General features: G+C 37.1%; 1 protein-coding gene across 1 annotated transcript; it reads right to left on the reverse strand.

Annotated features, from left to right (window-relative positions):
• Positions 1–6,874: 6,874 nt before the first annotated feature.
• On the reverse strand, positions 6,875–10,729 carry LOC117326694. Its single transcript, XM_033883416.1, has one exon. It carries the CDS (start codon positions 10,727–10,729, stop codon positions 6,875–6,877), a length of 3,855 nt encoding a protein of 1,284 aa, XP_033739307.1.
• Positions 10,730–12,572: the final 1,843 nt, after the last annotated feature.

Below are 12,572 nucleotides of genomic sequence, written 5' to 3' on the forward strand. Positions count from 1 at the left end.
AAATGTAAATATAAGCATTGAACTGCTTTCATTTGAAAGTTATGGGCTGATGAATGCCAACTGGACAAAGGCAAATTCAACATGAAGCGCTAGCGCGCTTCATTAGATTTGCCTTTGTCAAGTTGGCATTCATCAGCCCATAGCTTCCAAATGAAAGCAGTTCAAAGCTTAAGTAATTTAAATCATTATATGGTAGCCATGGTATATTTCGTGGTAAATTGAATCATTATTTGATGGCCATAGTATATATCGTGGTAACTTAAAACATTGTGTGATGACCATATTGTGTATCGTGGTGAGTTAAACATTGCGTGGTGGACATATTGTGTATCGTGGTATGTTCAAACATTGCTTGGTGGCCATAGCATAAATCGTGGTAAATTAAAACATTGTGTGATGACCATATTGTGTATCGTGGTGAGTTAAACATTGTGTGGTAGCCATATTGTGTATCGTGGTAAGTTAAACATTGCGTGATGGCCATGTTGTGTATCGTGGTAAGTTAAACATTGTGTGGTAGCCATATTGTGTATCGTGGTAAGTTTAGATATTATATGGTGGCCATAGTGTACTGTATATAGTGGTAAGTTAAACATTGCGTTGTAGCCATAGCGTGTATCGTGGTAAGTTGAACATTGCTTGGTGGCCATTGTCTGATCGACTGGTATCCTTATTCATAAGACAGGCATCATTGTCTGTCCCGGGGTAGAATTTCCAGGATACGTTATTTCAATCCTCCTGCGTACATCATTTCCTTTAGGATTTCGTTTGATGTGTCTATAAATAAATGTTATGTATTTATCCTTTACATTTAAGGTTTTATGGGTTTTTAAATCTGAAGTCGATCAACTTATTTATACAATGTGTTGTCGATGTTTTAATTAGTGATTGCTGTTTCTGCAAAGTCTACCTTTGATCAGCCTGGTATATATATATATATATATATATATAAAAGTCTACCTTTGATCAGCCTGGTGTATGTATATATATAAGTCTACCTTTGATCAGCCTGGTGTATATATATATATATATATAAGTCTACCTTTGATCAGCCTGGTGTATGTATATATATAAGTCTACCTTTGATCAGCCTGGTGTATATATAAAAGTCTACCTTTGATCAGCCTGGTGTATATATATATATATATAAGTCTACCTTTGATCAGCCTGGTATATATATATATATAAGTCTACCTTTTATCAGCCTGGTATATATATAAAAGTCTACCTTTGATCAGCCTGGTGTATATATATATATAAGTCTACCTTTGATCAGCCTGGTGTGTATATATATATAAGTCTACCTTTGATCAGCCTGGTATATATATATATATAAGTCTACCTTTGATCAGCCTGGTGTATATATATATAAGTCTACCTTTGATCAGCCTGGTGTATATATATATATAAGTCTACCTTTGATCAGCCTGGTGTATATATATATATAAGTCTACCTTTGATCAGCCTGGTATATATATATAAGTCTACCTGTGATCAGCCTGGTGTATATATATATACAAGTCTACCTTTGATCAGCCTGGTGTATATATATATAAGTATACCTTTGATCAGCCTGGTGTATATATATAAAAGTCTACCTTTGATCAGCCTGGTGTATATATATATATATAAGTCTACCTTTGATCAGCCTGGTGTATGTATATATATAAGTCTACCTTTGATCAGCCTGGTATATATATATATACAAGTCTACCTTTGATCAGCCTGGTGTATATATATATAAGTCTACCTTTGATCAGCCTGGTGTATATATATATATAAGTCTACCTCTGATCAGCCTGGTGTATATATATATATAAGGCTACCTTTGATCAGCCTGGTATATATATATATATACACCAGTCTACCTTTGATCAGCCTGGTGTATATATATATATATATAAGTCTACCTTTGATCAGCCTGGTGTATATATATATATAAGTCTACCTTTGATCAGCCTGGTGTATATATATATATAAGTCTACCTTTGATCAGCCTGGTGTATGTATATATATAAGTCTACCTTTGATCAGCCTGGTATATATATATAAGTCTACCTTTGATCAGCCTGGTGTATATATATATATAAGTCTACATTTGATCAGCCTGGTGTATATATATAAGTCTACCTTTGATCAGCCTGGTGTGTATATATATATAAGTCTACCTTTGATCAGCCTGGTGTATGTATATATATAAGTCTACCTTTGATCAGCCTGGTATATATATGAAAGTCTACCTTTGATCAGCCTGGTATATATATATATATATATATATATACACCAGTCTACCTTTGATCATCTTCGCTAGCCAAGGCTTCTGATTACGTTACACTCCACGAACCCTTGGCGGATATAGTCGTGTTCAAACCGTCGCGCCCTGGAATCCCAGGGCATCCAATCAAATCGCGTTTTACATTCTGGCTTGGTTTCGCAGTAAACAAAAAATGCGGCACCCAGTACAGAGCTACATTGCCGACTATGTCATGGCATTTAACCTAAATACAAAAAACACAATCTTTGGGGGGAACATTCGCAGTGTTTGATCAATTCATATAAGTCATTGATCACATATCTCATCGAAATGACACCAAACCTCGATGTGTGTTTGTAAACATCACCGATGAAGTAAATCGGTAACGCTTGTTTTGATTGGTCGAACATTTCATGCGTGAAGGGTGGTAATTTCGAATCACCGCTAGAGGGCCAGAACTGACGCCTATATCTGCCAAGGGTTCGTGGAGTGTAACGTAATCAGAAGCCTTGGCTAGCGAAGATGACCTTTGATCAGCCTGGTATATATATAAAAGTATACCTTTGATCAGCCTGGTGTATATGTATATAAAAGTCTACCTTTGATCAGCCTGGTATATATATAAAAGTCTACCTTTGATCAGCCTAGTGTATATATATATAAAAGTCTACCTTTGATCAGCCTGGTGTATATATATATACAAGTCTACCTTTGATCAGCCTGGTATATATATATATATAAGTCTACCTTTGATCAGCCTGGTGTATATATATATATATAAGTCTACCTTTGATCAGCCTGGTGTATATATATAAAAGTCTACCTTTGATCAGCCTGGTGTATATATATACAAGTCTACCTTTGATCAGCCTGGTGTATATATATATATATATATAAGTCTACCTGTGATCAGCCTGGTATATATATATATATAAGTCTACCTTTGATCAGCCTGGTGTATATATATATAAGTCTACCTTTGATCAGCCTGGTATATATATAAAAGTATACCTTTGATCAGCCTGGTGTATATATATATATATATAAGTCTACCTTTGATCAGCCTGGTGTAGATATATAAAAGTCTACCTTTGATCAGCCTGGTGTATATATATATAAGTCTACCTTTGATCAGCCTGGTATATATATATAAGTCTACCTTTGATCAGCCTGGTGTATATATATATATATAAGTCTACCTTTGATCAGCCTGGTGTATATATATATAAGTCTACCTTTTATCAGTCTTGTATATAGATCTATATATATAAGTGATACAGCTGTTTTTTCATTCTGCCAGTATTTATAAAAAAAACAAATCATTACGGATACATGTATCTGCCGACCGATTTTGATCAATAACATCTTGTAAAGCGTGATTATTTGGAAAAGTGAACAAGATAGGCGTGCCTTTATCAGGAACATCATTGCTAAATTTTCATCGTCAACTTCTCCATTCAAAGTCACATGGGTCAAATACGTAAAAACATTTAATCGTCATTTTGTCAATAACCAAGAGCCTCAGAAACCTGATATTGGTCCATAGGAAGCTGTGATGTAGGACTACAAAGTTCGTTGATATGTATGATTTTCATTCAAGGTCATAAAGGTCATTTCTGACTGAAGTTTTTCAAAGGTGTGAAAAGCCCGTCAAATTGTATATAGCAATTTCTAGTTTTATTTTCTTTTACAAAATCTGTTTGATTAGATTAGATTTAATTCTGATCAAGAAAAAAAATGTCCCCGTTCTTTTTATTTTTGATTTGACATAATCATAGCCATAAAGAATAAAACTCACACAATATATTAATAAATAAAAAAATAAACATTATTGTAAAGTATTTGTTTAAGATGAAACAAATATAAAAAAAATATGGGGGTAAAATAATACCATCTTACAAAATACGTTGAGTAAAGTTAAGCAATTAGCTCATCAAAATCCGAAGGCTGATTTCCTGTGGGATCCTTGTGGGGTCCTGGATCATATCGTAGTAGAGCGGTCTTAAAATCTGGAAACTACACGAGGATGTCACTCATCCCTTTGGATTGAACAGACACCTACAGAACAAAGAATTTGTCTCCGGAACGTTAATAGTTGTCCATCTTCGCTAGACAAGGCTTCCGATTGCGTTACACTCTACGAACGGTTCGCAAATCAGAAATCATGGCTCGCGAAGATGATAGTTATCGAACTTAAACACCCAGCAACATCTATGGTCATATACATTGTATATCGTGTCTGAATCTAGTATTATAATTAGTATAATTGCTAATCTATATTTATAAATATAATATAAAATATATAAAAATATAAATATACGAATGTAACATTATTTGAATTCCTGTCTCTTATGCTTGATGCTATGATGTTAAAGTAGCGGAAACTCATTGGACCACGTGGTATGTTATTGACGACTGTAAGGCTGTCCGTCACTCGGGACAGCTGTTTTCAGAAAACCTCCACTGTTTCTGTATGTGACCTTACTACTCTAACGGAAGGTTTCGGAAAATATCCAGAACCGAAACCGAAAGCATGATTTTAATTTCAAAATATTTTATTAACAATACACATATAAAATATATAGTATTAGTTATATCAAAAACAGAAATACTTTTAATGGAATAATACTCCAAAACAGAATTAGTCAATAGTAGAGAGGAAGCCTAACATATCTCTGCCACACCTAAAAATAAAAACGGGTATGTAATAGATACATATGTAAACACTGAGAACTCACTCACGCATTCATTCACACATTTCGTACTAGAATGGTATAATGCTACAGTATTACGGATAAGAAATTTGCTGCAAATGAGATATGTACAGTTGTATATTAGAGTGTATTTTTACTACATGCAGTTTATCATGTATACATAGAAAAACGCTTTGAAGATTTAATGTATTGATTAACATGATAAAGAATAGAATTATTTAAATGATCAGGTGCAATAAGAAGGTTTCTGGGCCACCTCTCCCTGCTATATGATATATAGTACCACCCCAGGACCACCCTGGGTAGGATAGTAGTACAGTGACGTCACAGGTTTTCCGTAGTTGATCTATATTTAGAATGCAGAACGATTGCATCACGTTTGGAAATTTAAAAAAACAAAACAATTACAACATGATGGTATAGTGGCTTAAACATGTTTCCAATCTATTGACATTGATGATAAATAACGAGAATGCTGTACAATATTTTAATTACCCCGTCGCTGTGAAATGTAAACAACTTATATTTGTGTGTCGTTAAACTAGGTCAAATATCCGCTGTATGTGTACACCAATACATATATTTTATACTGTTTAAAAACATGATGGAAACTATCCCCGTACAAAGTTAATACCTTATAAAGATGATGATAAATCTACATTTATACATGTATTATGCCAGAATACAATCAAGGACGAGTACTTTAGATCCTTGATACAACGGACTAGTTTAAACTATAGTTATAATGCAGAACGATTGCATCGCATTTACAAATAATTTTGACTTCTTAGGTCATTCTAGAACAATCATAAGATAACAAGGCGACTATACATGTACATTTTGTTCCCCCGTCGCGAGTGAATGAACGTGGGTCGGAGAGCCATCCCACATCCATCCATACAAAGAATACCTAATCTATCATGGACAAATGTACATTTACAACTAAATGAGAGCCATCTACCACCCATGCTTTAGAATCCCCTGTTGTTTATCGATAGGGTTATTGAACAACACCAAATAGTGACAATTTCTCCGCTGTGTGGGGTCTTTATTGTAGTAGAGATTCTGATTGATTGCTATGACTGACAGGTTTCTATGATGGTTTTCCTCTGTAAATAATTCGTAAATACAAGGGTCCTTGCTTGCCGTCGACATCAGATCGTCTAAGATGACAAGGTTCCGTATTCGAGGATTTAAGAAGGAACCCTGGTATAGATCCAGTGGTATCCCCTGAATAGATTCCACCGTTGGTACAACCGTTGGCCTGATGATATCATAGAGAGGTTGCCAGCGTTTGTAGAGCCACAAGATTCGCTGTGGATCTGGCGATATATTTGACAAACAATTTTGTAACAAAGTCTTGACGAAATAAGTCTTTCCACAGGATGTGTGACCCGATACATTAGCAGTGAACGGGTGTTTAAAAACAAAGTCCCGCTGCTGTTGCTGACTGCGGCGGCGGTGGTTGGCTGTCTTTTTGAAGTGGTTTTGATAAATAACCATGTACGTTTCTCTGTCTTTTCAATACATCCATTCTTGAAAACCATCTTCGGCAGTCACAACATTGAACTTTACACCTCGGTGTCCGGCTATGAAATGACAAAATTTTAGACTTTAGGTCTATTTATACTCTATCGGACACTGCATTATGGGTAAAAATATAACTCGACACATTGTAACAATCGATATTTATATTCCCTGTCAATAAGACAGTACACAAGTCAGGGACCCATCTTGTGTCTGCCTGTACATAGAGCCTACACTAAAATGGACAATATAATTTATTTACACTACTGACAGTCATCTACTACCAGCATAATGGTATTCGAGTGATCTGTGTCGATTGTACACCCTTTTCCACTAAGCAAGGTCCTGAAATGAGTCCTTTCCAGGGTAGTTCACTCTCCTACTTCGAAATCCTCCAGTGGCCATATGCATAACTAGTTATCCCATCGTCGAGTAGATATCGTTTGTCGTCGAACGGCGACAAACCAATCTTGTTCGTGTTAATATTGTACAATTGATGGTCATAACTTCCTATCTGTGTCATGTTTGACATGTGTAACTTACGATCAAATAAGCATTCCTTATATTGCTGATAGCGTGTTTGATTCTTTACAACGCTTTTCTTTATTCCTTTGGCTCTTTTAGTCTCAACATGACTTGTAGTTTTAACAAGCTCTCCATCCACCTCGGTCGTTGATGTTGTGTCGTAGACATAGGCGTACATTTTTGATTTTAACCCAATGAAGGCATGTATGGCGTTTCCATGCGTTTCATCTTTCATCTTTCCAAGTACCTTTTTGTTCGTCAGGCTGTAAAGTGGGTGGTCTTTGTCATATTCTGACGTATCAAAACGGTGTAGATCCTGCAACATGTCCTCGTATAGGTCGTCCGTGCGTAAGACATATGCCAGGGAGTCCGTATCTGTGAAGAGCAGTGTTGCCTTGGATCCATACTTTGACTTGATATAGTTGTAGTGGAAATCGTACATGAGGGTTTTAGAGATATCGAGAATACTGAAGCCTACGTAGATAGGTCGGTTGAGGTACAATTTCTGCTTCAGCATATGAACTGCGACAAGCTCTTCAGAAAATATTTTAAATGCGTGGAAAGATGGCTTGCAGGTTAGCTTCCGTGCCTTCTTTTGGCTGTTGACTAATTTCACATCCACTCGTTTCCTCAGATTTTCCATAGTCTTCCCAAACACACTGTTATTCATAAGTTTGTAGAAGTCCTTTTCGAAGTCATTCTTAGCCATCTTTCTTCTCTCCGTATTGAAATCGATGTATGTCTTGAGCCACGGTGATTGTTGGAAGGAGAGCACTCGGTGGACTTTGGTCAATTTCATACCCAACGAGAGATATTGTTTGAGGTTGCGATAATGTAAAACGTATTTCGTTTTGGGGTTCAAATTAGGAACAAGTTTTCCAGTCGATGTCCCTTTTAATTCCAGATCTTCTAGTAATTTGGAGGCATATGGTGATAGCATGTCTGCAGTAACTTGTATTCGCTCCGGGGCCAATGGGTAGTCATTGTGCAGATCGTGGAGCTCACAGGGATAATCTAGATCTACTTCTAGGATGTAACCCACTTGTGAATCATCTGAAATACCTGTCACGTCGAATTTTTCTCTTTCTTGATCTTTTAGCCAACCAAAGTCATGAGTTGGAAGGGGTTGTGACATAGCCCATCCATACAGATTGTTTGCGTCTAAATATGCAATATATTCAGTGTCTTTGTTGGGGTCATAAGCTGGGACGTGTGTGTTGTTCGCCTCCGCATGCCGATGGGTTATCATTGAGATGCCACCTCTCAGACCTTTTTCGATAAACAAATGTGTATCGATATCAGTGAGGAGCTCCAGCTGGACTTCAGTCATTTTGAGTGCTGCTTGCCAGGCTAGACCTGGTGATGTATAAAAATGAGCCGCATCTAGACCGTATGAGTCTAGACATAGATTTCGGAAATTTTCAAAAACATCAGCGAGGCCTAGGACATCTGAAATAACATACAGATCGGAGTACTGACCGAGATCTTGAATCTGGAAGCTTCCCCATACACGTAGCGCATGCTCGTATGCCTCTTGTTTAATACCCTCTCCCGACAAGCTACTATGGAATGCTTCAATTGGTGGCAGTTCTCTTTCTTGGAATCTGTGAGGTCCATCAATATAATCGTAAGGGTAGACTTGTTTCTGCAGTAATAGATCGAGGTTGTCTGTCCCAAAACGTTGGCTCATGTGTTCGAATTTTTCTGCTCCTTCTTTGGCTAAATTTTTCATCAGTTTATCCAGAGAAGTTTGAAGAAATTGGAAACTATCAATGAAATCCATGCATCCCAGTGAAAAAGAGATGTATTTCTCCATGTTGTTGGGAATGCACTTGATTTCCTTGTTTTGGATTTTACCTATGGCCTGCATGATCAGATGGGAAGCATACCCTCTGAGATTGTGAAAGACGACGGGGATTCGTCCCGTATATTTGTAATTAATATTACAATCCTTGTGCGCGGCTGACCTGAATCGTCCTGTCTGGTGGCAATGGTCGCGTACCCTTTCCTTCCCAAGGTCTTTCTTACAAATATGACATTTGGTAGCTCTTTTGAATAATTGCCAATCTTTGCCCCTCATTACCAACCGCTCGACATGTTTGAAGCGCTGTTCGATTTCTTCTTGTTCCTTTACCATACATTCGATAAATTTATCTGCGACGTCTTGTCCTCTATGGACCACAGGGGTTTTAGAAGTCTCCTTTGTGAGGCCTACTACTTTGTACGCAAAGCTAGAGGGAACGTGATGTGTCGTTTTCTCGGTGTAGGACGTACATTGGTCTTTGGAACAACCAGATATCGGTACTTGAAACGTTTCGAAATCAGCGTATATGATATATGGGACTTTCATTTGTTTCCTGAAATCTTTGTAGAACAGCCATTTATCTTCCTCTTTCGGAAGATCTACTTTCTGTGTACCATGATCGCGACAGTAATGCATATGATCATTCAAAATACGTTGTTTAGTAAACCCCTGAAGGCAATAAATGCAATGGAAATATTTGTTTTTGCACGTGTGTTGGTCGCTCAGTAGCCGATCCACATTTTTGATCCAACAGTAATGTGACTTTTTTTGGTCAGATATCATGAGTAAATCGACATGTTTCTCGTAGCGATTTTTGGTCACGTGAACGGGAAACAGACTTCCTTTTTCATACCCCAATACATTGATACTGATTTGATTCTGTGTCTCAAATTTTGGAATGTCGGCCATGGACACAGGAGATGAAATTCCTGTGAAATCAAGCTCAGTCTCGAACTGTTTGTATTTGCTCACACGCTCTGGGTGATTCTTGGTTGGATGTAATGCCGCCAACACTGACCACAGGAAACATTTTTTGTCCTTGTTTTGTACGTTGATGATGGCGTGTTTAGTCCTTAGCTTGTTCGGGAGAGGGATGTAACTGGAGGCTTTCAGAGGTTTGTAGCGGGCCAAGTGTATTTGTATTTTCAGAACTTTGTCGAGAGTCCAGTTACTTCCCTGCCTCTGATACTCGATAAATGAAGAGTATATCTTTTTGATAGATTCCTTCATAGCCCCGTCTAAATCTTCGGATTTGAGACTGATCTGACATTTCCCTCTGAAATGAGGAGTGACGCGCTCCACTTTCTCCCCTTTGGGTTTCGAAAACTGGACTTGAATAGAAAGATACCATTTGACGCCTCCCTCTACGACAGCCCTGTCTAATTTCCTCTTGATATCATCGTATTTTTGTTTCAAAAGGGACATTGGATCAAATTTCACAATTCCTTCAACAGGTAAAGTCATGACCTTGAAAGCTCCTCCTAATGCCTCCCAACAGTCTTCCTCATCTGTTGACTTATCTTTGCCAGCTGTAGGTATTACCTCCCCTTCCGAGGCGTCGGTTGTGTTTCTCTCCATTGGTTTGGTGATCTCAACCCGATTGCCGGCACAAGTCTCAATGATGTTATGCGACTTGACGTGTTCTCGATACTTGTCAGTCCTATAGAAAGGTTTTCCACAACACGTATAAATAGGTTGGCCGTGGTACTTTTTATGCCTCGTCAGAAGATCTTTCCTTACAAACTCCTTGTTACATACATTACATTTCCATCTCTTGTCACCGTGTTCTCCGAGGTGTCGATTCAATGTATTTCTGTGTGTAAATGTTTTATCGCATTGTGGACATGACCACTTTGCTCTCTTTGACTGTCCACGTGTGTCTTCAGTATTTTCTCTCTTTCCCATCTTGTAATGATTTTTCGCTGCAATCCGTAGAAGTTACTCCTCCAGGTGTCTGCTTCAGAATGAAATTTTGTCGGTGTAACTCCTGTATTTATACCCTTTCTGATCAATGACATCATTGCCCTCATTTGATTGGTTAATAGATTTTTTGTCAATTCGTTTCATAATTTTATTTCATTTTTCATTTGGTTTTGAAATGACCAGACGTGTTTTCTCCTTCTCCCGCATTGAAAATTAAGTTTTCAGATTTTCTCTAGTGTCGAGTATCGAACCACCACTACATAAATCTTACATACAAATCAAGCGTGTTTAACCACACGGCTGATCCACCGGATGTCTGATATTTGACTTTTAAAGCTCTTATACACATACACTCGTACACACAGGAGTCACTGCGGGAATTCGTTTTCGCCATTTGTAATTTTGTCAATAGTTATATTCACGTTAGAATGAAGGATAAATCATGGTTGGAAACGTTAAAGGTTGGTTGTTGGGGGAAATCATTCCATTATATACATTTGTAGTTTCGTTTATATCTTCTCTGTTAGAGCCGTTAGTTAGTCATAACGCATACAGTACGTTGAATCGAGGATCTAATAAACACGTCTTTGATTGTATTCTGGCATAATACATGTATAAATGTAAATTTATCATCATCTTTATAAGGTATTAACTTTGTACGGGAATAGTTTCCATCATGTTATTAAACAGTATTAATATATGTATTGGTGTACACATACAGCGAGATATTTGACCTAGTTTAACGACACAACAATATAAGTTGTTTACATTTCACAGCGACGGGGTAATTAAAATATTGTACAGCATTCTCGTTATTTATCATCAATGTCAATAGATTGGAAACATGTTTTAGCCACTATACCATCATGTTGTAATTGGGTTTTTTTTAATTTCCAAACGTGATGCAATCGTTCTGCAATTTAAATATAGATCAACTACGGAAAACCTGTGACGTCACTGTACCACTATCCTACTCAGGGTGGTCCAGGGATGGTACTATATAGTACTATTACTACTACCAGAACCTAACAAATTATAAATGGATGTAATAGGATGCCTTGAATTTTAAAGAACATTGACAGCAAAATACACTGTATCCTCTCTAGGAGCACCACATGGACAGGAAGCATTATCAATCAGGTGATCTTGGAATCTATCATCATTAAGATCAATTTTAAAATTTCTAAGCTGGCATAAAAGTATGTTCAAAAGAACTTAGGGAACTATCAATTGCATTCTACATAGTCATAGTTGCAGGAAAGAAGGTTTTCATATAGATATTAGTTCGTGATTGAGGTACATGTGTATTAATGACTCTGAAGGTATATATATTGTTTACATTTAGAAATGGTTGTATTATATTGAAAAGGTATGATGGAGGGAAATTATTAATAATTTTAAACATTAGCATTAGTTTATGGTTCCGTCTTCTTCTACTTAAAGTCTCAAGTTGCGTTTCAGTGTATAGAATGTGATGGGAAGTACCTCTTCTTAGACCCATTATAATGGCATAGCTTCAAGTCGGACAGATTCAAGGATCCCATATTCAGTTTGAGTACAGTTGTCCCACACAACATCAGAGTATTCTAATAAAGCATGATGAAGGGAAAAGTACGTGATATAAAGAACAAAGCAACTCGTCATTGTTTACATTATCCTGTGATCCTTTACAATCTTCTGATATTATTTTAAATGACATTCTTTTATTCTCGATACACAAGGGATTACGTTCATTCTAGATACACCGGGGGTTGCGTTCATTCTAGATACACCAGGGGTTACGTTAATTCTAGATACACCAGGAGTAACGTTCATTCTAGATACA

This window comes from Pecten maximus, chromosome 5 (genome assembly GCF_902652985.1).
Source record: "Pecten maximus chromosome 5, xPecMax1.1, whole genome shotgun sequence".
Lineage (NCBI taxonomy): Eukaryota > Metazoa > Mollusca > Bivalvia > Pectinida > Pectinidae > Pecten > Pecten maximus.